General features: G+C 41.0%; 2 protein-coding genes across 4 annotated transcripts in view; both read right to left on the minus strand.

The window, feature by feature from the left end:
- Nucleotides 1-1,108: 1,108 nt before the first annotated feature.
- Nucleotides 1,109-25,522, minus strand: part of P3H2 (prolyl 3-hydroxylase 2) — a 164,330-nt gene continuing 139,916 nt past the window's right edge. For all 3 annotated transcript variants that reach the window (XM_008009514.3, XM_073023752.1, XM_073023751.1), the window contains exons 9-15: nucleotides 17,488-17,615; nucleotides 16,840-16,935; nucleotides 16,150-16,300; nucleotides 15,158-15,275; nucleotides 14,082-14,157; nucleotides 6,571-6,711; nucleotides 1,109-2,263 (exon numbers count right to left, since the gene is read on the minus strand). In XM_008009514.3, coding sequence (XP_008007705.1) covers nucleotides 2,171-2,263; nucleotides 6,571-6,711; nucleotides 14,082-14,157; nucleotides 15,158-15,275; nucleotides 16,150-16,300; nucleotides 16,840-16,935; nucleotides 17,488-17,615 — 803 coding nt within the window. In that variant the 3' untranslated portion in view covers nucleotides 1,109-2,170. The remainder of the gene's footprint in view (nucleotides 2,264-6,570; nucleotides 6,712-14,081; nucleotides 14,158-15,157; nucleotides 15,276-16,149; nucleotides 16,301-16,839; nucleotides 16,936-17,487; nucleotides 17,616-25,522) is intronic.
- Nucleotides 12,281-13,264, minus strand: LOC103241896 (S-methyl-5'-thioadenosine phosphorylase). Its single transcript, XM_038003063.2, is given in 4 exon segments — nucleotides 12,281-12,530; nucleotides 12,533-12,592; nucleotides 12,595-13,012; nucleotides 13,015-13,264. Coding segments are annotated over 4 exon segments (768 nt in total). The 5' UTR covers nucleotides 13,165-13,264; the 3' UTR covers nucleotides 12,281-12,390.

The following is a 25,522-nucleotide window of genomic DNA, read 5'->3' on the forward strand; positions in this document are numbered from 1 at the left end:
CCAGCACTTTGGGAGGCTGAGGCGAGTGGATCACCTGAGGTCGATACCAGCCTGGCCAACAGAGTGAAACCCCATCTCTACTAAAAATACAAAAATTAGCTGAGCATGGTGGCGTGCACCTGTAATCCCAGCTACTCAGGAGGCTGAGGCAGGAGAATCGCTTGAACCTGGGAGGTAGTGGAGGCTGCAGTGAGCCGAGATCGCGCCTCTGCCTGCTTTCCAGCCTGGGCGACAGCGAGACTCCATCTCAAAAAAAAGGAAAAAAAAAAAAAAAACCATTCACGACTCTCTAAATGTTAGCAGAAATAAATTTGGTTGTACTTGTGACTATTTCTAAAATTGGTTTTGGTTTCTTTTCTTTTTTCTTTTTTCTTTTTGCTTTGTTTGTATTTTGAGTAGGAGGGAGGGCCTAGTTACAATCAATTATGTCATTTTCAGAGAAGGGAACTAACGTCTGGAAAGGGAAAGAGAGTAACTCCATGTCATGCAGCAGGGCAGATTTGATAGGGCTGGGAGTATAATCCAATGCTCTTTCCACTTCCCCATGATTAAAATACAACCAGAAGGTTCAGTAAAAAACAGATGGCTCATACATCACTAACTCAAATTTTCAATGTCAATGGATGAATGTTATTAACCATTCACCAAGATTGTAAATGGCAGAAAGTAAATCTTCCCTCCAGCACCGCCAAGGCAGGTGATCTCCCAGAGGCGAACGACAAAGGCTCCCCTAGGTTAGAAGAACCCAAGCCCCCATGAACTATGACTTTGTAGTGTCTTCCTTAGAAGTGCGACCCGAACCAAGCATGCTCTGGATCAATACCCAGGTTGGTCGTCCTCTCTGTTCTTCAAGAACGGTCCCCACCTTTCCTGAGGCCACTGCACCAGCTACACTAGTCATGTCCCAATATTGCCCCTAGGTGGTCCCAAAAGCTCCTATGTAAATACAGAACCATTCTGTGATGATAAACCAAACATTTGGGAGAACAAAAATAAATGCTAGATATTAAAATGAGGCTCCCTTTATTCAACAAATAAGGCACAAGCACAAATCTGTGTACTGGATAGCAGCAATGAGGAGGGGCCCCAAAATATAAGCAGATGACGGTTAAAATCAATCAGAAATTTATTTTTCTTATGTAAGTACAAAAAACCTCTTTTCATCAGTGGACCCCACTCGTAGGCAACCTGGCCATGGTGCCCGGATGCAGGCAGTATTCAAGATTTTCTTCCAAAGTCACCAGGGTGAAAAGTCATTCTACTTCAAAATCTACATGACCTTTTAAAGTGTACAACTTACAGGACAGTCCTTTTTGGAGTACTGTGGAGGGTGAATCGAAGCTTCCAGTGTAAGTTTATTGTCTGGTGAAAACACCAGAGCCAAAAATTCCACCAAGGCCCTGGAAAGCCTGGAGGCCCCTCTGTCTCATACAGTAATCATCCATGAGATCTCCCGGAGCCTGGCTGAGCATTACGCCCATGATACCTGAGGCTGCGCGGACTCTGCCAGGGGGTTCTCAGACCCAAAGTGGAGCTCACTTTGGAAAGTCAGAGCTCATGGCCGTTAGCACCTAAGAGGATGTGGCTGAAAAGCACAGACCAAGAAAGGGCTTCAGAGACCAGGCACATGTTAATTTTAGAACTGGAGCACACATGAGAGTTGTAGTTTCACCACCAACAAGCTTATTCTCTCTGAGCTTTTGGATTTGCAACAATTTAATTGTGTGTGTGTGTGTGTGTGTGTGTAAGGAGGTGAACTGGGCTTTGATAGATACATGAAATGACGAAAAACCAGGAAAGAGAGCTGGGCGTGGTGGCACGTGCCTGTGGTCCCAGCTCCTTGGGAGGCTTGAAGGATCGCTTGAGCCTGAGAGTTTGAGGCTCCAGTGTGCTATGATCACGCCACTACCCTCTGTCCTAGACAACATGGTATAGACCATGTCTTTGAGAAGAGAGAGAGGAGAGAGGGGGGGGGGAGAGAGAGAGAGAGAGAACCCAAAACAAGAAAGATAGATTAAGCAAGGCAACACAAGCATCCTTAGGAACAGAAGGGAGATCTGATGACTGACATTAACCTGTTAATTTATACCATGGCTCTGTACAAAAATAAAAAGATTCTCATAAGATTAACAATTTAAATAAATATTTGATAGAACATTCTTTCTCATTTTTATAGCTCATCTTTAGGGTTGATATTCAGTTCATGCTTCCCTTGCTGTTCTTGATCCAGGATTGCAATCACTTCATCAGCCTGTATTCGCTCCTGCAAAAAAGACAATTTACACATTTCTGTTACAAGCATAATAATCAGTCTCATCAGCAGACGCTTCCCAAACACTTCCTGACATCCATCTGTACATGGGTTGATGCTAAATCCAGTTAAGCATCGAACACCTCCTCTTCATCCCCAGACGGATGCCTTCTCCTAACATTCCTAGGTCCTAAGCAATGACTTTCTAAGATTTCTCTCCTGCAAGAACTATTGTATGTTCAATTGCTTCCTACCCTTTCTACTTCATGGCCCCATAGCCATCTCCAACTCAGTTCAGTGGTCAAGCTGAATTTACCATTTTCTCCCCCAAGAACCTGCTCTGTTCTTCACATAGGCTCTCTCTCAGTAAAGACCAGCATTGCTCACCTATTTGCCTTAAAAGCCTGACCATGGTTTCTTGCATCTGATAAGTCACCTGAGCCGAGTTCTACTACTGTGTTCTATCTGCTGTCTCTGCCCCTTTCTCCTCAATGCACTATTGTTGCCGTAGTTTAGGTCAGGGTTTCTCAGTTTCGGCCTGATTGACATTTTTAGACCAGATAATTATTTGTCGAGAGGTGGGAGGGTGGTACTGCCCTGCGTACTGCAGGAGGCTCAGTGATATCCCTGTCCTCTCTACCTACTACAGGTAGCCAATAATAACCTTCCCCATCAACCCCTAGATATTGCCAAATGTCCACTAGAGGGCAAAATTGCTCCTTTTTTTTTTTTCTTTCTTTGAGGTGGAATTTTGCTCTTGTTACCCAGGCTGGAGTGCAGTGACACGATCTTGGCTCACTGCAACCTCTGCCTCCTGGGTTCAAGCGATTATCCTGCCTCAGCCTCCCAAGTAGCTGGGATTACAGGCGCCCACCACCATGCCCGGCCGATTTTTTATATTTTTAGGAGAGACGGGTTTTCACCATGTTGGTCAGGCTGGTCTCAAACTCCCGACCTCAGGTGATCCACCCTCCTCGACCTCCCAAAGTGCTGGGATTACAGGAGTGAGCCACCGTGCCCGGCCAATCGCTCCCTCTTGAGAGCCACTGTTGTAAGCCCTCATCATCTCTTAATTACTGCCGCAGCCTCCAAATTGCTCTCCCTGTTTCACTACTTACCCTCACATGCTTCTAATGAATCCTACTGGCTTAAATCTGATTATATATCTTTTCCTGCCCACAGGTCTTCAATGGGTAACATTTAGTAACATTTAGACGGGGTTTCGCCATGTTGGCCAGGCTGGTTTCGAACCCCTGACCTCAGGTGATCTGCCCGCCTCGGCCTCCCCCAAGTGCTAGGATTACAGGAGTGAGCCACCGCGCCCAGCCGAGGAAAACAATCCTGATGCTTAACAAATGGACACACACATAAAGCTTTCACATCTGTTGACCACAAAAAATTATTGTAATCCTGTCTCTCATTAAGGGAAAGAAATTCAAGAGCTGGAACCAATATATATGAAGCTTCGAACATCCCTGCATCCTTAAAAGGATGTTGCTAAATACTCCTTGAGAACTGAGACGCTTTAAAGTAATTCATACTAAGCATGAGAATCGGCCAGCTCTAATGACTTCTTCATAGGTAGGCATTTTTTTTGTTTTGTTTTTTTTCTTCAGAGATTCAATCTGAAAAAAGACGTCTAGGCCAGGAACTCCCAAACTCTGCTGCTGCACGTTCGAATCACCTGGGGAGCTTTTAAAACTCCTGAAACACAGATGTTGGTTCGTAAAGCTCAATAGATGCTTTCCACGTGTAGCAAACAATCGTTCACAGCCTGGGATAATTTAGCTGCGGAAAAAGTTCTGCTCATTTCCCACTGTGGCCACTAGATGCCGCTACGGCCTGAAGACTGGAGAGGTTTTCTAGTACTTTTCCACCAGAGGAAGGGACATTGGCACTGATGTTTCCTGATCACAAAGGAGCAAAGAGAACTTACTTTGGGTTAGCTTATTTTGAGAGAACAATACCTTGGAAGAGAGAGTTTGGATAGTGAATGATGAACTAGATTAAATGTCTGCTGAATTGAATACTAAAATAGTGAGGTAATTTTTCAATAATTTTATCTTCACTGTCTACCCATTTACGTAGGTTCCTTAGTTTAAAAAAAAAAAAAAGATGCTTTGATGGAATGCTGGCATTTTGGAGATGGAAAATACCAGGATATAAAGTAATTATAAGGGAAGGCGATTGTTTGCTGCCCCTTGAGATTTTCAGGACTCTGTGCTCTGGTCCTTTTGTTAGGGCCATTCTTTCTTTCTTTTTCCTTTTTTTTCTTTTTTGAGACGGAGTCTCGCTCTTGTCATCCAGTCTGGAGTGCAGTGGAGTGATCTCAGTTCACTGCAACCGCAGCCTTCACCTCCTGGGTTCAAGCAATTCTCCTGCCTCAGCCTCCCAAGTAGCTGGGATTACAAGCGTGCGCCACCCAGTCCGGCGAATTTTTGTATTTTTCGTAGAGACGAGGTTTCACCATGTGGCCAGGCTGGTCTCCAACTCCTGACCTCAGGTGATCCACCCACCTTGGCCTCCAAAAGTGCTGGCATTACAGGCGTGAGCCGCCGCGCCCAGCCAGGGCCATTTTTTCTGTGCCTGGTTATCCTCTTCGCTTCTAGGTCTGAGCTTTTAGAAGTCTTCCTTGATTCTCTGCTACAAAGTGTATACTGCTGTCTTCTTACAGCCTATTTACTACCTGATCTGTCCAAGCTCCTCGTAGTCCAGGACCTTGTTCTGTTCACCCGTCTACCCTAGAGCCTACCTAGCAGAGTTTCCCAGGCAGATAATAATAGCTCTTCTGTACAATCAAAGGTCATAATAGGTCTTTTGTAAAATATATGAAAGAATGGCTTAGGGAATGTGGGCAAACACTTTGTGAGCTAGATTTCATGGTGAAAAGTATATGAGAAAAAGACATTTTTAAATAGTTTCTGATGACATTGGATTCAATTCAGAAAACTAAGAAGGAAAACTGGATAGAACGCCAGTTTTAAGAATAGAATTTCATAGCTTCATCAATACTTGGGGCTGGAGAAGATTTGGAGGTCATCCATTTAAGCCTCTGCTACGATGTTTTAGATTCCATTTCAGCGTTCCATGCCAAGCAGTTGTCGGGGCTTTGATTGGAGCCATCCAATCAGTGCTTCCAAAGCAGACAATTCTGCCAAACTGTGGTGACTATTTGAAAGTTATTCCTTGGATTTAGCCCAAATTTTCCCTCCAGGGCTTCTATCCATTGGTCTTAATTCTTGCCTCTGCAGCTCCACAAGTAAAGACTATGACATCTGCCCATGGGCTTCCAAAACGATGAGATCATGGTCTCCTCCTAGCTAAGTGTCCTCAGCTACTTTGCAATAATAATATTTAAATATTTAATGTAATAATAGTGATAAGTAATAATAATCTTTTAGGTTTCCTTGCCCTCTTTCAAATACATTTCATAAATGATTCAATACTATTTCTTATGATTTGCGAGAAAACAAATCAGTCTTCTGGGTGACCAATAAAAGGTGATTCCTCCCTGATGCCCCAGGGTTTTTGTTTTTGTTTTGAGACAGTCTTGCCCTGTTGCCCAGGCTGAAGTGCAATGGTGTGATCTCGGCTCACTGCAATTTACGCCTCCCAGGTTCAAGTGATTCTCCTGCCTCAGCTTCCCGAGTAACTGGAACTACAGGCACCTGCCACCACATCCAGCTAATTTTGTATTTTTAGTAGAGATGGGGTTTCAGCATGTTGATCAGGCTGGTCTTGAACTCCTGACCTCAAGTAATCCACCTGCCTTGGCCTCCCAAAGTTCTGGGATTACAGGAGTGAGTCATGGCTCCCAGGCTTACAATTTGTTAATAAGCTGAAGACAGATTAGTGACTATCAAATATCATTGACATAGCTATTTCTACAAACACCTTCACTTATTAAAACATATCTGATTAAGAACTGGCCGGGCACCGTGGCTCAAGCCTGTAATCCAGCACTTTGGGAGGCCGAGGTGGGTGGATCATGAGGTCAGGAGATCGAGACCACCCTGGCTAACACGATGAAACCCCGTCTCTACTAAAAATACAAAAAAATCAGCCAGGCATGGTGGCGGGCACCTGTAGTCCCAGCTACTGGGGAGGCTAAGGCAGGAGAATGACGTGAACCCGGGAGGCGGAGATTGCAGTGAACCGAGATTACACCACTGCACTCCAGCCTGGGTGACAGAGCGAGACTCTGTCTCAAAAAAAAAAGAAACTACCTTTACCCTCTTCTCTTCCTCAGATGGAGCAATTTAAAGGACTTTTCAGATGAAGCAAGCCTAATTGGCTTTCTGGGTGGGTGAGAAACTCACCAATTCTCTATAAAGTGGGTCCAAGGTGAACCACAGAGCCACAGCACACCTCTTTCCCTTGGTGACTGCCTTCACCCCATGAGGGTTCTCTCCTCCAGATGAGAAGCTGATCATGCGCCCACATTTTGGTTTTATAGAAGCCTGAGAAAGAAAGCAAAAATTAGACCTTCAACTGCTGTATCATAAACATTTCCACAACTCCTGCCTCTCTGGTCTATGAGATTATTTGAGTTAAGGACTGAAGCGAAGAATAAAGGAATCCTGCGATTGAAGATGATGTAAATTATCTCAGTTTTCTCACCTGTAAAACAAAGGTAAGCTCAAAACAATATATAGCTCAGAAAATTAAAAAAAAAAATTTTCAAGTAAAACGTGCAGCAAAGTCCATGTACATAGTAATTATTCAATACATGCTATATGATAGCCTGCAAATTCAAAGAAAGCAAAGTTTTTCTCTCATAATTCATTTCTGTAGCTTTCGCACTAGCGAACCATCTGGATACAAGGTAGGTGTCCACTCCATACTTGTGGAATTAACAAACAAACAAACAGAACATCTGTAGTGCTGCCAAAGTTCTGTTATCGATCTAGGTAGGGGTTACATGAGTGTATCTGCTTTCTAATTTTTAAATTGTACATTCATGGTTTATGTGCTTTTCGTAATATCAACATTTTTAAAAGTCAAAAGTCATAATTCTGTATGATATTTCCTTTACACTATTGTTTCCCAGTGATCTTTTAGGCATTGTTTGAACATCTCCAGTGGTGAGAACGCGACACCCCTTGGTGTGGCCTATTCGCCATCGCCTTTAAGTGTTTTAAGATTGACACAGTCCTTCGCAGCTTATACACTGCTCAGGTGGAGCTGTCTACAGCGTTTAGGTAGAAGAGTGTAGTGAGAGAAAAAGAAATACTGCTGGGCTCACTGAGCCAGGGTAGAACATCAAACAAGCTGCCTCTTCAAGTTGAGTGAGCTTAAGCAACTGTATTACAGGCCTTGCTTCTGTGTTTAAAGAAGTGTCTCAGGTGAGTCGGGTCCATTTTGTCTTTCTTGGGAAATACAGAAACTTTATTCATTCTTCTGTAGAGCTCAGAAAAATCAAGTAAAACCAAAAAGGCGGCGCTAGCCATTTTACTAGGTGAGAACATGGACGGGTTCTAACTGGCCATTTTCTGAATTGACTTGAGTTGACACATGCCCATAAATCTTTGGTTTCCTTCTGCATAAAATCAGCTGGCGGGTTTTCACTGCTAGCTTCAGGAAGAACATTAGAAAAATGTCCTAAAGTCCTTGATCGCTACATAACATAGGTACTCCCGGACTACGTGACTCCATATGGAAGGTCAGAGGTAGGTGGAGGAGTCAGAAAGCCAGAGGGACAGGTGGGCGCATATGTGTTTATGTGTGCACGTGTGTGTGTGTGTGTCTGTGTGAGTCTGCATGTGTGTGTCTATGTGACTTATGTGTGAGTGTTAAAGGGAAGAGCAGAGAAAAAGCAGTTTCTCGTTACTCTCATATTCACAATAACTGAAGATTTGTCTTTGCTGGAATTGCTTTTCCTAAACAGCTTTATCAAGGCGACTTTTCTGATGTAAATCTAGAGAGTTCACGAGTTAGTGGTATCCTCAGTATCAATCTGATTCTGTTTTTCTGGAGAAGGAATGTGTACATTTCCACAAGAAACAGCAAAATAAGCAAAATGTAAAACATATGAAGTAAGATAGAAAAGCCATCTGAGTAAGTGGCCTTGGGATGTTTGAATTTCAGGTTTTCTGGGCTGCCCCTCCCTAGTGCTGGTCAGGACTCCCTCAAACACGCGTTTGCCAGTGCTTCTGTGTGATTACCAAGTCTTGGTAACATCTTATAAGGTTAAAGAAAGGGTGTGGGGACAAATTAGTATTTTCTCTCTTCTGGAATTGAAAGTACTTTTAAACGTGAATAACTTTGGGAAAGTTTAGGAAAAGAAGCTGTGAACTGCATGAGGCAGTTGGGATTGATTACAGGTGTTACAGGTGTGGATTCACAAGGATCTCTAAGACCCATCTCATCACACAGCATACATCAACTGTTACATGTCAGGTGTTTGGAGGAATAAACATGTTTTAGTGAACCTGCTTCCATGTATGACATTGTTTCTACAGCAAAAACATGTTACGAAGTTTAGATAAATGATTATAAACATACTTTTGTAACACAGTCCCGTTTATACTGAATTTAATTTTTCATGAAACAAATGGAACTCATTAAATTTTATCTTCTTTGAACCTGCACAGAGAAACCAACATCCTTGAATTCCCAGGTCTCATAAACAAATGCTGCTATTGAAAAGAACCCACGTATCTTAGAAGTACACTAAGCATAATTTAAAATAATCCTTTTGCTTTCCGTCTAACTGATGATTGATTTAGAAAAGCATTTGTGCTGTAATTGTCTTTAATAAAAGAAAAATTTCAGCCACCTTTCAGATAATTATACAACTTCCAGATGTTTCCAAAGTAAAGGACTCAGAAGACTTTGCTTCCTTGTGTGGCCTCAAGTTATGCCATTTGTCTGCTCCATTTGTCCCTCCACAGTCAAAGGGAAACTAAAACAGAAAAATACCCATTTCTTGTTGTTGTTGTTGTTGTTGTTACTGGTACTAGAATAAACTTCCTATGGGGAACAAATAAGAACTGGCTTGCATAAGAATTTTAGTTATCTATATTATTCCCTAAAATGGCATTGTATGCATTAATATGAAGTATAACTCATTTGAGGAAATAAATGTTCTCAAACAGAAACTTTTGGATTAAAATTTTTTTAAATAAGTTTTACCTATTTTAGGGGAGGCTAGATTCAGGGTTTTAAAAAATAGCTATAGATTTTAATTAAAATTGTAGCACTCTAAAAGGAGAATATTATCTGCTTCCACATCTTTAAAAAGCAGAATTCCAGTTAACTTGACATTCAACAGTTAATGAAACAGGCATCCCCTGCTTTAAGCATTAAGCATTTCCAAATACGGCCACTAGATGGAGGAGAAGCGAAGAAATCTTTTCAACCACCTGTCTGACTTCCTTTGAAACTGTGAAATGCCAGTGTTTTTGTACCTCAGTTTCAGTGTTAGCAGAGACTAGAAATAAAATGCTTCCTATACACAAGCTTTCCCAGAAGTGAAAAAAAAACTTCTGGATTTTAAACTCCAATACAGATCGTCAGTCCTTATTTAATTTATCAGATTATGGAGCATTAAATTACCCCCATATTAACAGTTAAGTTTTTTACCCAAAAAGTGAGGCATCATGACTTTTTAAGATACATTACTGTATGAAGTTACATGAAATATTTTTCTTAGTTATTACAATGTTTCTAGACAATTTTAACCAGAATCCTTATAGGAATCACCTTTAAACCCAGTAATACATACTTTTTGATATTATCTGCTTATACCACAGTACCGCGTCATGAATGACATGTGTGTGTCATGAATGGTACATATGTTTCACTAATGAGAAAAGCATGTAAGCTAAGAGGGACAAGCATAACATTCAAGAAACGTTTAGAAATAGCTTCTATAATGCCAAAATTTTGAAGTTTATCACATACATGTCCCAACTACTTAGATTTTGTATGGTGGTAAGAGATACCTGGTAATCTATAATCTGCTTACTTCCTCAATTGGACATTTTTTTTTATTAGACTTTTAAGTTCTGGGGTACCTGTGCAGAATGTGCAGGCTTGTTACCTAGGTATACATGTGCCATGGTGGTTTGCTGGACCCATCAACCCGTCATCTACATGAGGTATTTCTCCTAATGCTATCGCCGTGACAGGCCCTGGTGTGTGATGTTCCCCTCTCTGTGCCCATGTGTTCTCATTGTTCAACTCCCACTTATGGGTGAGAACATGCGGTGTTTGGTTTTCTGTTCCTGTGTTTGCGTGCTGAGAATGATGGTTTCCAGCTTCATCCATGTCCCTGAAAAGGACATGGACTCTGTTGCGGGAAGTCAGGGACCCCGAATGGAGGGACCGGCGTCAAAATCGAGAGAATGAACAAGCCTTCATCGCCATGGCACATTTATATAAAAAGAAAGGGAGAGATGTTGCGGGAAGTCAGGGACCCCGAACGGAGGGGCCAGCTGAAGCCATGGCAGAAGAACAAAAATTGTGAAGATTTCATGGACATTGATTAGTTCCCCAAATTAATACTTTTATAATTTCTTACACCTGTCTTTACTGTAATCTCTTACATGGACACTTATCACTTCCCCAGTCAATACCCCTGTGTCTTCCTATGCCTGTCTTTACTTTAATCTCTTAATCCTGTCATCTTCTTCGTAAACTGAGGAGGATGAATGTCGCCTCAGGACCCTGTAATTGTGTCAACTGCACAAATTGTTTGTAGACCATGTGTGTTTGAACAATATGAAATCTGGGCATCTTAAAAAAAAAAGAACAGGATAACAGCGATGTTCAGGGAACAAGAGAGGTAACTTTGAACTGGCCGCGGGTGAGCCGGACGGAACAGAGCTATATTTCTCCTCTTTCATAAGCAAATAGGAGAAATATTGCTGAATTCTTTTTCTCGGCAAGGAACACCCCTGAGAAAGAGAATGCGCCCTGAAGATAGGCCTATAAATGGCCCCTTTAGAAGGCATCCCGTCTTTTATGGTCGAAGCCAAAGGGATGAAATAAGCCCTGGTCTCCGGTAGCACTCCCAGGCTTATTAGGACGAGGAAAATTCCCGCCTAATAAATTGTGGTCAGACAGGTTGTCTGCTCTCAAACCCTGTTTCCTGATAAGATGTTATCAATGACAATGCGTGCCTGAAACTTCATTAGCAATTTTAATTTCACTTCATCTGGTGGTCCTGTGATCTCGCCCTGCCTCCATTTGCTTTGTGATATTTTATTACCTTGTGAAGTATGTGATCTCTGTGACCCACACCCTATTCGTGCACTCCCTCCCCTTTTGAAAATCACTTAGAAAAACTTGCTGGTTTTACGGCTTGGGGAACATCATGGATCCTGCCAACATGTGATGTCTCCCCCCGACACCCAGCTTTAAATTTCTCTCTCTTGAGCTCTTTCCCTTTATTTCTCAACCCAGCCGAGACACTTAGGAAATAGAAAAGAACCCATGTTAAACATCAGGAGTGGGTTCTCCTGATAGAACTCATCCTTTTTTATGAATGCGTAGTATTCCATGGTGTATATGTGCCACATTTTCTTTATCTAGTCTATCACTGATGAGCATTTGGGTTGGTTCCAAGTCTTTGCTATTGTGAACTGTGCTGCAATAAACATCCATGTGCATGTGTCTTTATAGTAGAATGATTTATAACCCTTTGGGTATATACCCAGTAATGGGATTGCTGGGTCAAATGGAATTTCTGGTTCTAGATCCTTGAGGAATCGCCACACTGTCTTCCACAACGGTTGAACTAATTTACACTTCCACCAACAGTGGAAAAGCATTCCTATTTCTCCACATCCTCTCCAGCATCTGTTGTTTCCTGCCTTTTAATGACCGCATTTCTAACTGGTGTGAGATGGTATCTCATTGTGGTTTTGATTTGCATTTCTCTAATGACCAGTGATGATGAGCTTTTTTTCATATGTTTGTTGGCCACATAAATGTCTTCTTTTGAGAAGTGTCTGTTCATATCCTTCTCCCAGTTTTTGATGGGGTTGTTTGCTTTTTTCTTGTAAATTTGTTTAAGTTCTTTGTAGATTCTGGATATTAGCCCTTTGTCAGATGGATAGATTGCAAAAATTTTAAAACAAAAAACTGGGCTATATTCTTCAGGCTCTGGAGGGTTTTTGACCATTCCATGGACCCTACTGAGGTATGGTAGTGAGAAGTAAACTTTTGGCTTTACTAGCATTTTCCTTCAGGGTCTTTAAGTCCCGGTCCACCAAAACTACTTCCTTGTGCTCCTTCCACCAGTCATAATCTGTCACCATGGCGATACTCGCATACAAATTCCAGCCTCCCTAGCAAGGGCCACCGCTGGAACTGTGGGCATGTTGATAGCATCCACCCCCAGGTGCAGAACATGAAGTTTTCTGCCCAAGGGCTAAAACAAAGTCCCTCAGTTGTGACCATTGTCCCCTTTGAATGGCACCAGAGTCCTAGCTTCTTAGCCGTCTCTATAAGAACCTCTCTCATTTGGGGGCAAAACGTCTTGGCTATTGGAATGTGGCACAGTCGTCTGGCACAAGAATGACTTCCATCACAGAAGGACTGAGGTCTCAAAGAGGTCCTGTCAATGAACTGATCAATTATGACAATATCGCCAGGTTCAATCTCCTCCCTCAAGCAGCCACAAGCTGTGGTCCCTATGACATGAGTACAGCCCTCTTCCCTCAAAGCCCAGATGTTCGCCTGGTAGCTGACCTTGGAAGGCATGATGGTGTGCTGCCTCCCATGCCTTGCAAGGAGGACACAATCAACATTTTTTTAATCTTCCCCAAAATTAAGGCATCAGATGGCTTGCCAAATGAAGTATCCACATATTTTTCAGTTCTTCCTTCTAAAATTTCTGGATCATCCAGACCTGTTCCACCAATTATTACAATCTTCATGGCGGTGGTGGTGGTGCTTGAGGCCATGTCTGCACGGGAAGGGAAGCTGCAGTGGGTGAGCACTCGGGACTAAGGGAACAAAGTGGGCCAGAGAGCGGTAGCTGTTGAAAATATGTTTTTCTACCATTGTGTACGCTCTTTGGCTTACAGACCAAAGGATGCTAACTATATGGTCTTTAAGTAGGCTTCTTTCCAAAGGCACGGGTTTGCTTAGGAAGATGGTGGTTAAATTGAACTTGTGATTTACTCTTTATTTACATATTTGTGTGTGTGTGTGTGTGTACATCAATTTTCAGGTATAGGTTTATTACATACAGTCACAATCATATATCTCTCTATGCATATATATATGCATATGTGTGTGTGTGTGTATATATATGTATATATGGCCATGTCTGCACGGGAAAGGACGCTGCAGTGGGCATATATATATATACACACACACACACACCCCTGTATGTATAGGTATATATACACACACATACATACACACATATATGATAATTTTTGTAACTAGATATTTGAAGGCCAATGTTCAGTCCAAGTATGTAGAACACCGGGTTACTTGAAAGACACCTTGTAGAATCATTTGACTTATTCTAGACTTGGGTGACTTAGGAACTGATGTTCTTATGTGTCCATCAGATTACTTGACAAATAATTAGAAGAACTAGGTTTTGGTTCCAAGTCTAACACTAACTGGCTATACAATCATGATAAAATGCTTAATATCTCAATTCTTTAACTTACTCATCTTTACAATGTACTAGATTTTTATGGCTACTTCTAACAGGTTATGATCTATACATTTGCTGAGACTCTCTTAACCTCTTGAAATCTTGAGCTCAGAAGTATTTGAAATCCAACAGTCTGTAAGTCCTTAGAAAAATGGCAATACTGAGCTAAAAAATACTAAATAAGTATGCAAGAATAGGTTTACTTACAGTCACAGTCTTAGCATCCATCTCAGTGAATATGAATTCTCCTCCTTCAAAGTCATCATTCATGTATAGGAGAGCACTAGAAGAATGAAGAGAAAACCATTTGTCTTATTATATGCTTATGATAGCATGGTCATAGAATACTGAAGACTGGTGATGTACTGTCCAGCCTCCATTAGTAAGTTTCCTTTGAACTAGACATTGATATAATTGGCCCTCCAAACTCTTAAAGAGAAGATCAGATAGAATTTGGGTTATACCTCTGAAGAGGTTACTTATTCCACCTTTATTAAAATTGTAATCATATTTCAAAGCTTGTCTCATATTTCACTTCCTCCACAGAAAACCTAACTAGTTTTAATTTAATCTAGCCCTCTGAACCTGCCCACCTATTTACAACTCTTCTTCCCTTATATAACTCTAAAGGATGTTTTTTTTCATTTGTTTGTTTTGTTCTTGTTGTTGTTTTTCTCCTTAACTTGCTGGAGAGTCCCTTGTGGCCCAGCCACGCCTTGCAGATAGCAGGCACTTAATAAATGTTTTGGAATAGAGTACAGTGTAGTAATGATGAACACATGGTGATTATAACTCCTGATTCCTTACACACTGAAATATCTCTCAGTAGGTTAGGACATTCTTTTCTCCTGAGTTTCTAGTGTCTTATTTATAAAATGCAGACATCGTTCTTCTTGGGTGTGAATAGATACGTGATGTGATAAAGTCCTTATGTAGGCCAAGACTCCATGCCCTTGTATTCTGACTGAAATACACATACCACAAGGAATATGTTCCAGGGAGAACAGGAATTAAAAAAAAAAAAAAAACCATAAAATTTACTTTTCATATTAAAACAAAATGGACATTTTGTGAAATGGGATGCAAAATGTGCACAATTTTTAAGATAAAAGTGAGATGATAATGCCACTTATTGGTTGTGGCAGCTGCTTCAGAAGATTATTTGAGAATTTCTGCCTCGGAGAAATGAACATGACATCAAGCAAAACAGAGCACCTTTGCAGTTTTCATTGTTTGAAAACTGTTAGGTAAAAGCTTTGTTTTGAAGCAGGTTCTAGCTATACCTATAGTCTCGAAATGTGTAAGCAGGAGGCTCTTTCCAGCATTCGTTGGCCTCTGGATCCAACAAACAGTTGTCAGCGTGGATGGGATGACTGAGGTCATTTCTTCTATCCTGCTGACCTGCCAGAAAAGGGAACAGGGAAGAACAAGAAATGAAGTGCAGCAACTTCCACCAAAGTAACTGACAATCTGTCTTCTCCCAGTCCTGATGATCTTTGCAAATGGGGGGAGGCAGACAACAGGAAAGAATAGATGAAAGAACAGTGGACACGTAGTTGAGCCTCTGGTCTGGTTCTGGTGTGAAGTGGATGCGAAACCTTGAGCATGTCACACCTGTCTTTTCAGCTATAAAAGTTATTTCTGATATAAACATACATGAACAAATTCCATTCATTTCATGGGTTGTACTTCATGTAGGGCAGCAAAACAATGGGGAGGAAGTGAAAAATTAAAAAAAAAAAAAAAAAAGATTTAATTCAGCTAAAACTTCCCAAGTGTAAAGTCTACTCCTGTGACATCATTCTCCTCCCGCCACCCCATTCAGGGGGGCATAAGACATAGAGGAGAAATAATGATGAGCAGGGACTGAGGAGGTCTCTGTCTTTTTAAGATTATTTCTTGCAATCATCCCTTCATCTTCTATGCTTCCACTTAATGCTGGTAGACATCATGGTGACTGTGATTTCCATGTTCCTGATTCCTCAAAATGGCAAACCTACAGCAGAAGAGCATTTTTCTTTTTTTCCAGACTTCAGCAATTGGGGAAAATTGACTTGGAAGGGAAAATGTTCAGAATGAGGGTTTTCTGGAACTTCAGAAAACCAAAATGAAGAAAAAGAGAGAAGCAAAATGAGAGTTCATAAGCTACTTTTGTTTTAGAAATCTAGAATTCATCTAAAATATTAATCTACCATGCTGTAGAGCTTTGTTTCACCTTGTTTCATTTCCCAATGTATTGTGGGTAAAAGGGAACCATTTCAGACTGGAATCTCACCAGACAGGGCTGTTCGGCAGACCATGTGTGTATAGGAAAAATACAGAGTTGAGTTCAGCATAAAATAAGATTCTACAATCCTTCGAGCCTTTTCACTGATGTCATAAAACAGACGAGCGCTCTTCAGTGGGACTCGACCTTCATAACCAGACTGAAAAAAAAAGAACATGAGAAAACAAATGGGTTCATTGGAGGATGTAAGAAAAACAGGCACTACATTGCATTGAGCCAACATAGAAGTATCATGTCTGCATTGACTAATGGGAAGACTACCACATGTTTGTGGATTTTGGTTAGGACATTGTGCCATTGGAATAAACTTCCCAATAGCAGATGGAAAGCTAAAAGCTACTTGGTTCCTCTTCTCTTCTATTATAATATATTCTACTGTCCTCTCTAACAACCCTTCCTGCAGTAGAGAATAATTACTTGTTTGAATATGTTTTCACTATTAGATCATGATCTTACAAAGAAGGCTTGTATATTTTTTGTCAGGAAATCTAAAGTTTGATAAGTTGATGGCTGAATGGAGGAATGATTAAATACAATGAAGGTTCCATTTCACACTTGCTTTCTTCAACTGTTCTGTTAGGTACATATTTGAAACTTTTTTCTTTCCTATATCTGCCATTTACAGAAGCCTTAGGCTGACACTAAGGAATTCAAACCCAAAAGAAGTTAAGACTTTACTTTGAGTGCTTTCAGGACAGTTGCACCTTCAAACTTTTCATTGGGTGTATGGGGTGAAGTTTTTCCTCTGTATCCATCACCAACAAGCATGATTCCCTGGAAGCAAATACAAGAAGATACTTCATCAATGATAACTATGAATTCACTGGGTCATTTTCTGCTTTGGTTGCCAGAAAGCTGAGAACTCTAGTCAATGCTAAGAACCATCTCCATTTTATTCCAAGATGCTGGTAACTATTTCTTTTAATTAAAAGAGACATCTTTATTTAATCTTCATTCTACATTTTTATTATCAAATACTATCATCTTTTATGGAAATAAAAAGAATGTAAATTACTGATATATTGGCTAATTCTTAATTAAAATAAAAGGATTTATCCAGCAACTTTATATGATGGGCAGGGACCTTGCTAGATGGCTGTTGGCCTAGGAAATATGCCAGTAGCTATTCCAGATCCCACCTGGGAAAACTAAAATAATCCCAACCCGAAGGCTATATAAGTTCCTCAAAAATAATTTATGTCTTTCTCCGAAAGAAAGCAATATCTCAGGGCTTTTTCCTCGGCTCCAGATGAGACCAGGACCAAAGCAGTTCCAGCTTCTTGGCAGACCAGTGCAGTGAGCTCCCCTCCTTCTCCCGGTCCTCACAGTGGCCACACTGTGGAGCTCCCGGCACTGTTCTTCCGACAGGACATTATCCAGGAGAACCCGTTGAGTCCCATTCAGCTGCTCTGAGTTGTAGACGAATGTGATGTTTTCATAGAGCAGAGGACCACCTAAAGGAACAGAGCACATTGTCTTCCCTGTTACCTCTGTCCCCAGAAAGGAAGCACAGAATACCAAATAGCTTTCGATGTGCAATTCGAGTGAGTTCGTTTCCTCATGAATATTTAGAAATGCAAAGACAAATAGCGAATTAGGAAGCTTGATAAACACATCATAGATTCAGGAGAAAGGCAGATGTCTGACTATCAGGTTTCCTCATAATGTCATAATAATATCACATGTGTACATTATTTGGGGAGAGATAGAACTATTTTTGCATTTGTTTCTAATGCTGATCCCAAAAAGTCGACTGGGCATCTCATGGGACTCTCTTCTGAGAAAGCCCACCCTTGTTCACAGTCCCTCATTCATACCTCTGTCGCAACACCACAGAGTGCATGTTTGGGTCCCCAGGTATGACATGCACACCTCAGTTTCACTGGTGTCTAGAGCAACACCTTCACCAGGTAATTCAGGCAGTCACACCCAAGTCAGGAGTCACTTGACTCCTCCTCAGTCTTCTTCCTACCACATAACTGACCCTAGGTTATCTTGCTTTTGGAGTGTTTTTCTCTGTTCTCTAGGCAAAATCTTCACGTTTCTATTTCTACACAGGAGGGTTTCCTTTAGGCACCTACTCTCTTCCCAGAGAGAGACCACAAGTTTATAACATTAGCTCCAGATAGGCTCTTCAGAGGGTGCTGCTTTTGGATCACATTTTAGGTTGTGAAATTACAAAATCCAGACCTGACAAAGTCCTTCTCTCATAGAGTAGGACTGAAGGACAAAGCCTGTGATAGAGAGGAAATCTCCTGATGTAGCATAGTGCAGACATTTTGAACCAGAAAATCGAACAGAAAAGAAAGCACTGCTTCTAACCATTTAGCATACTCCCAAGGGGCCTGATGCGTGCTTGTCCATAGCAACAGCTCAAGATAAGGACAGCAGGGGTAGGGAAGGCACAACTCCCTGCCACCCCAGGTCTAGCAAAAGTCACCAACACGTTGGCCTAAAACACTTCTGTTGGAGGAAGAAGAGACAATTGAAATTGATGTCTACTTTATCTCTATAAAATAGATTAGTCAGCCTAGGGAAGAGCACGAGCTAAATGTTTATTAGTCTAGCTAGGATAAAAGACTCACTACAGCTCATGATTAATGGAATATTAAAAGAATGAGGCAGTGTTTCTCAATCTGGAGTAATGTTCATTTATCTGTTAAAGCAAAAGTTCCCTAAGGAGCTCCAGTGCTGACAAATTATTTTTACTCTAATTTTACTTCTATATACGCAATCATAAAACTATGTACGCATTATTTATTTTAGTAGTTTCATACAGTACCCAAACCAATTTACAAGACTAAATAAAAGCAAGACCATAAAATGAACTAAATTCCAATCAATAAATGAAATGGTTAATGTTATTTTTCTGAAAATAAAAAGCTACTTTCCACATGAATATTCTACTCACTGATCTGGTCTGGGTTCTTTTGAGCCAGGATTCCTTATAGTACTGTTGGTGTGTAATTACTATTCTACCACAACGTTTCTCTAGTTAAACTACTACACAATCTTAATGTACCATGATTAATTTTGGCCTTTGTATCAGTCCATTTTCTTGCTGCTAATAAAGACACACCCAAGAGTGGGTAATTATAAAGAAAAAGAGGTTTAATGGACTCACAGTTCCACATCTGGGGAGACCTCACAATCATAGCAGAAGGCAAAGAAGGAGAAAGTCATGTCTCACATGGTAGCAGGCAAGAGAGCTTGTGCAGGGAAACTCCTGTTTATAAAACTTTCAGATCTGGTGAGACTTATTCACCACCAGGAGAACAAATCACCCCCATGATTCAATTATCTCCACCAGCTTTCACCTGAGCCTAATACATTATTTATAAGTTCATTGTATTTCATTTATTTCTAGTCTTTAATCACTGAAGTGTTATTAATTGGTGTCAATATGACCATAACTGTGCCCAGTGAACTATGGAATCCCATGATACCATCTGGCTAGAAGTTGATCCCTTACATAACCCCTAATTGCTTCTCTTAATTTTTGAAAATTGTGATCACAATTTATAAATATGGAATTTTTGGAACCCAAGAATATATCCATAAGCCCCCTCTTTCAGTATCACATCTTTTAGTTGAATAGAAAAATATGCTTTTCTACAATTCACTATTTCTCAAATTTTGTTTCATTGAAAGTTCTGGGAAAGTACTGGGTTAAATAAAATATAAGAGGGCGTCTCAGAACGTTTAATATGTGAACAGGCTTTATTAATGTCCTAAACAGTGATATAATAGGCAGCAGTTTTTAGCCTTAATTGAATACAACGCTCTCCCTCCCTGACTCCCCCAACTTCCTTCCTGTAGCAGAGACTTTACGATGGACTGCAATGATCATTGCCTCCCGACATTCATACAGCTGTGCAATTTGCTTCCCACAAGTGCAAGTGGAACCCGGAACTTACTTCTAAGCAGAATATGACAAAAGTGATTAGGTGTCATTTCTGTGACTACATTACATAAGATTGCAACTTCTATCTTGCTAACAGACTCAGTCTCTTGCCTTCTCCGCTGGCAGGCTGTGAAGCAAGTGGTCATACTGGAGAGGATCACATGGCAAGAAATAGAGGCATCCTCCAGCCAACAACCAACTAGAAACTAAAAGGCCATAGTCCAACAACTTTTTAGGAACTGAATTCTGTTATCTAACTTGGAAGAAGATCCTTCCCAGTCAAGCCTCGGAAGAGACCTCAGCCCTGGTCAACAGCTTGACTGAAACCGGTGAGAGAGCCTGCAGCCAAGGACACAGTTACATTCTCTGCAGACTCTTACCCCACAGAAACTATGAGATAATAAATGGATATTTTCATAGCTGCTATATTTTTGTTTTTTTTTTCACAACAATAAAAAAGTAGTCTTTAAAATATTTATTTGACAAGGTCTCACTGTCACTCAGGCTGGAGTGCAGTGGCACCATCATCATGGCTCACTGCAGCCTTGACCTCCTGTCCTCAAGTGATCCTCCCACCTCAGACTCCCAAGTAGCTGGAACTGCAGGCACATGCCACCATGCCTAGTTTTTTTGTTTCGTTTTGTTTTGTTTTTCAGGATCTTGTTATGTTGCCCAAGCTGGCCTCCAACTCCTGGACTCAAGCCATCCTCCCTCCTCAGCCTCCCAAAGTGCTGGGATTAGAGGCATGAGCCACCACACCCAGCCAAGTAGTCTTTTAAAAATCCCCCCAAGACATCTTAGCATGGAAGGCGATTTGGAAAAGGCTGCTCTAATCTATGGAGCTGATTAAGATTTGTAGTCAAATTGAGATAGGCCTTCCCTCGCATATTTGGAAAAGTGAACTGTATGTTCCATTCCAATTTAGAAGTATAAAAAGAAATGTTCCTTTAACAAGAAAGATGCGATACTTGTAGATTCACTGAAAAGCATTTGCTAATATAAAACTAAAATATAAATGAAAGACAGAGGAGAGATCTAGTGAATTAAGTTGGTTTATACTTTGCCAAGTTTTTCTCTTTTTCTACATTGAAGGTGTATTATTTTCAACATAATTAGCTTATTTTCAAAATATGATTTTGAAAGTTAGCAAAACTAGAATATTTAGGAAAATGTCTATCAGTCTTAAGCTCCATTATAAGTATGTATTATCATTACTATCATTATTGTTGAATTAACAAGCTACACTTGGAATACTGTAATAAGTTCTGACTCAGACACCTTAATAAGCATAGAGCCTTAAGAGAAGGCTCCTGGGATACAGACAATCTCCTAGCATTTCATAAGAACATGCAAAGACCCAAGTGAAGGAAGAATGCAACATGGAGTCTTAAATATCTGAATTTTGGGTTCCAGGAGAATCTGCATTAGAAATCTGCCTTTCATGTAGCAACGTAATCATTAATATTAGTAAATATAGAATTTTACACAGATACTTCCCACACGCACATTTAACAAAAATGGCCCCCTACCCATCCACTAACCAAAAGGAAAAAAAAAAATAAATGAAACCCTATCATTCAACAGACAAGTCAACCAGCCTACATATGACTAGTAGCACACCAGACAGAGGAAAACATTAAAATAAAAATTAAAATGTAGTCCAATAAATTGTGGTTTCTGGGGCCTGATTTGATGGCTTCAGCCAATTCTTAACCACAGTCCAAGAAGATTGAGTCAAACAACTTAATTCTTCTCTCATTCATAAAGTATGTGCCTGGCTCTGACTCTCTGGTTGCAACAGAAAGGGATCATCTAAGAAAGTACTCCCTTGTACTCCCTGTCTGGCTCATGGCAAGAAGAATCACTTTATCAGAAATTCGATAGTGTCATACAAAGCATGATGGGGTAGGCAGGCTAACAAGCCCTTATATGAATTCAGCCTTTCACAGTTTAAGGAAAAAAAAAAAAAGGCCGGACACGGTGGTTCACACCTGTAATCCTAGCACTTTGAGAGGCTGAGGCGGGCAGATTGCCTGAGCTCAAGAGTTCAAGACCAGCCTAGGCAACACAGTGAAACCCCACCTCTACTAAAATACAAAAAAAATTTGCCAGGCATGGTGGTACATGTCTATAATCCCAGCTACTCAGGAGACTGAGGCAGGAGAATCACTTTGACCCGGGATGCGGAGGTTGCAGTGAGCCAAGATCACTCCACTGCACTCCAGCTTGGGCAACAGAGCAAGGCTCTGACTCTTAAAAAAAAAAAAAAAAAAAAAAAGAACTTTGTATGTTCACCATCTTAAAACAGTTACTATCCTTCTTTTATAGATAAAAATCATGGGGCCCGGAGAAATAGAGTCACTAGATCTGCATCACTGTGGAGCATATCAGACTGAAATAGTCCCAGAAACTAAGCTTCCCGATTCCAGGTTTATTCAACATTGTTTCTACTATCCCTCTACTGACTCTAGAATCAAATCCATCACAACCTTTAAAAATCTGGTGGGTGTGCTGAGCATGGTGGCTCAGGTCTGTAATCCCAACACCTTGAAAGCCTGAGCCGGGTGGATCAACTGAGGTCGGGAGTTCAAGACCAGCCTGATCAAGATGGTGAAACCCCGTCTCTACTTAAAAAAGAAAAACAAAAAAAATTAGCTGAGCATGGTGGCATGCACCTGTAATCCCAGCTACTCAGGAGGCTGAGACAGAATCACTTGAACCCAGGAGGCAGAGGTTGCAGTGAGCTGAGATCACGTCACTGTACTCCAGTCTGAGTGACAGAGTGAGACGCTGTCTCAAAAACATAAAATAAAATAAAATAAAATAAAATAAAATAAAATAAAATAAAATAAAATAAAATAAATCTGGTGAGTGAAAGGAGAATGGACAAGTGACAGCAATGTTTTTTAGTGACTTACCATATCACGCATGTTTCATGGGCTGAAGCCACTGTGGGATGTAAATAGCCCTGAGTCACCCCATCTTAATGCTTAGGAGCTGTCCAGTAGGAATAATACTAAATACTAAACACTATTAGGCATCCAGAGTAGATGACGATCTCTTTGGGGAAGAGGAGAAAAGCTGAAGTATACTTTATTCTGCGACATATGCCTCCCTGACATCCCATTTTAGTGAAATTAAGATACAAAAATGTTGCTGGGCGCGGTGGCTCATGCCTGTAATCCCAGCACTTCGGGAGGCTGACGCGGGAGGATCATGAGGTCATGAGTTCGAGACCAGCCTGGCCAATATGGTGAAACCTCATCTCTACTAAAAATACAAAAATTAGTCCGGTGTGGTAGCCCGCACTTGTAGTCCCAACTACTCAGGAGGCTGAGGCAGAAGAATTGCTTCAACCCTGGAGGCAGACATTGCACTGAGCCAAGATCATGCCACTGTACTCCAGCCTGGGGGACAGAGCAAGACTCCATCTCAAAACAAAAAAAGATATGAAAGTGTTTTCTGGTTGGAAACTTTGTCTCTATCTGCAATTGTTCTTAATTTAGATCCTAATTAGGTATCTGATGACTGGACAACAGGCTTTTTAGTGGTGATATAATAAGAAATATGCTGGTCTTTATCTCTTGTTTCTGGCACAGAACTCCTAAATCCCTTGGAATTTTCCAAGGGATAAGTGTGTCCATTTTTACTCATAATGAGATCCTTTTAATCACACTTAAGCTTATGCCAATGAGGTGAATTAGGGTAGGGACCCTGAAAAGACTCAGAATGGGGCTGGTCACCAGAAAGAGCAAGTGATTAGGAAAGTGAAACCTTTAGCCCCACCCACAGGCCTCTGGGAAAGGAGTTTCGGGCCTGCAGATCAAGCTGTATAAAAACTCTTGAACAACAAGATTTGATGAGCTTCTAGGTTGCTGAGAGCGCGGAGATGCTGGGAGGGTGGTTTGCCCATGGAGGGCATGGAAGCTCCTCCTCCTATCCCCCCACACCTTGCCCTGTGTACCTCTTCATCTAGCTGTTCATCTGCATCCTTTGTGATAAACCAGTAAACACAGGAGTTCCCCTGAGTTCTGTGAGATGCTCTAGCAAATTAACCTAACCCAAAGTCAGGATCATGGGAACACTGGTTTGTAGCTGGTCAACAAGGGGTTGGTCAGAAGTACAGGTAACATCTTATACTTGCAATAGGCATCTGAAATGGGAGTAGTCTTGTGGGCTAAGCCCTTAACCTGTGGGATCTGACACTATTTCCAGACAGTGTCAGAACTGAATTGGATTATCTCACACTCACTTGCTATCCACTGGAGAATTACTGGTGCGTGTGGGTGAAACCTCACACACATCTGGCCACAGAAGTATTTTGTATTGAATATGAGAGTATGGTAGGCAAAAAAGTTTGTTTGTTTTTCCTTCAGACCAGTAGTTTCCCAGAACACATTCCATCCTACAATCCATTAGCCATTTCGACCTAGACAATTCTGTAGAAGTGGTAGATTTGGGTAGCCCAATTAATCATGATCCTTCTCCATCACATGTAGTCTTCTGTCCTGCTCTTCTATTAACCTTCCAGTCAGTTGCTGGACACCAGATTCCCTGGTAGCCAGGGGTGAAAAAAATGCTTTAAAATTTGGCAACTGTCCTGGAGTTTCCCAAACATTTACAGCAATGTGTTGGCTTATTGGCATGAACTTCCTGGGTGATTTCTCAGCCTAAAAGGCAACATGAACTCTGGCTGACCATGAAGCTCTCTGGCATGTGTAAAACAGCTTGGGCTTTGTGGCTGCAAACTGAGGTCCAGGTCAGATTAGATGAGCCTATTATCCTGTTTACTGCTTCAAACTGACTTGGAAGCTAAGGAAGGAAAGGGATGGGAAATGTGAGAGTTGTAGGGAGCCAAAAGTTTTCAAATCAGAGGAATGTGCTGACAAGGTCTCCTGGGGAAAGAAGTACTGTACTTCTTCCCAATGCAGCATTTTGAAAGCCTCTTGTTGTCTTGCAATTATTTAATCAATAGGTGATACATTTTTGTTACTACACAATTCTATGTTTCATGCAGCAGGTGAAGAAGAGAAAATGGGATTTGGGGTCAAAGGTCTGGGTTCAAGTGCCCGTTCTGAGCTTCTGAGACTTTAGAGAAGTCACTAACTCTTCCTACATGAGATGCTGTTTAATATTAAAATAGTGTGCAAATAAATAAATTGTGTGCAAATTTGCTGGGAAATCATAAAACATATGGAAATAATAATTGTTAAGAATTACTACTGCTGTTAGCATTACTATTGCTAATAGTTTTTATTAATCTAACAATGCTTGGCTCTACTTAAAAACTGTTTTCGGCAACATTCCACCTGTGTCCCCACTAATTTTCATCTCACATAAGTAGGCACATAATGTTCCCTTGCTTCATCTCTGTGCCTTTGCTCAGTTTCTTTTAACCACTAGAATGGTTCCCTCTACATCCATGCATCCAACTACATTCTGCTTTCTCTAAAGGCC

This window comes from Chlorocebus sabaeus, chromosome 15 (genome assembly GCF_047675955.1).
Source record: "Chlorocebus sabaeus isolate Y175 chromosome 15, mChlSab1.0.hap1, whole genome shotgun sequence".
NCBI classification, from domain to species: Eukaryota; Metazoa; Chordata; class Mammalia; order Primates; family Cercopithecidae; genus Chlorocebus; species Chlorocebus sabaeus.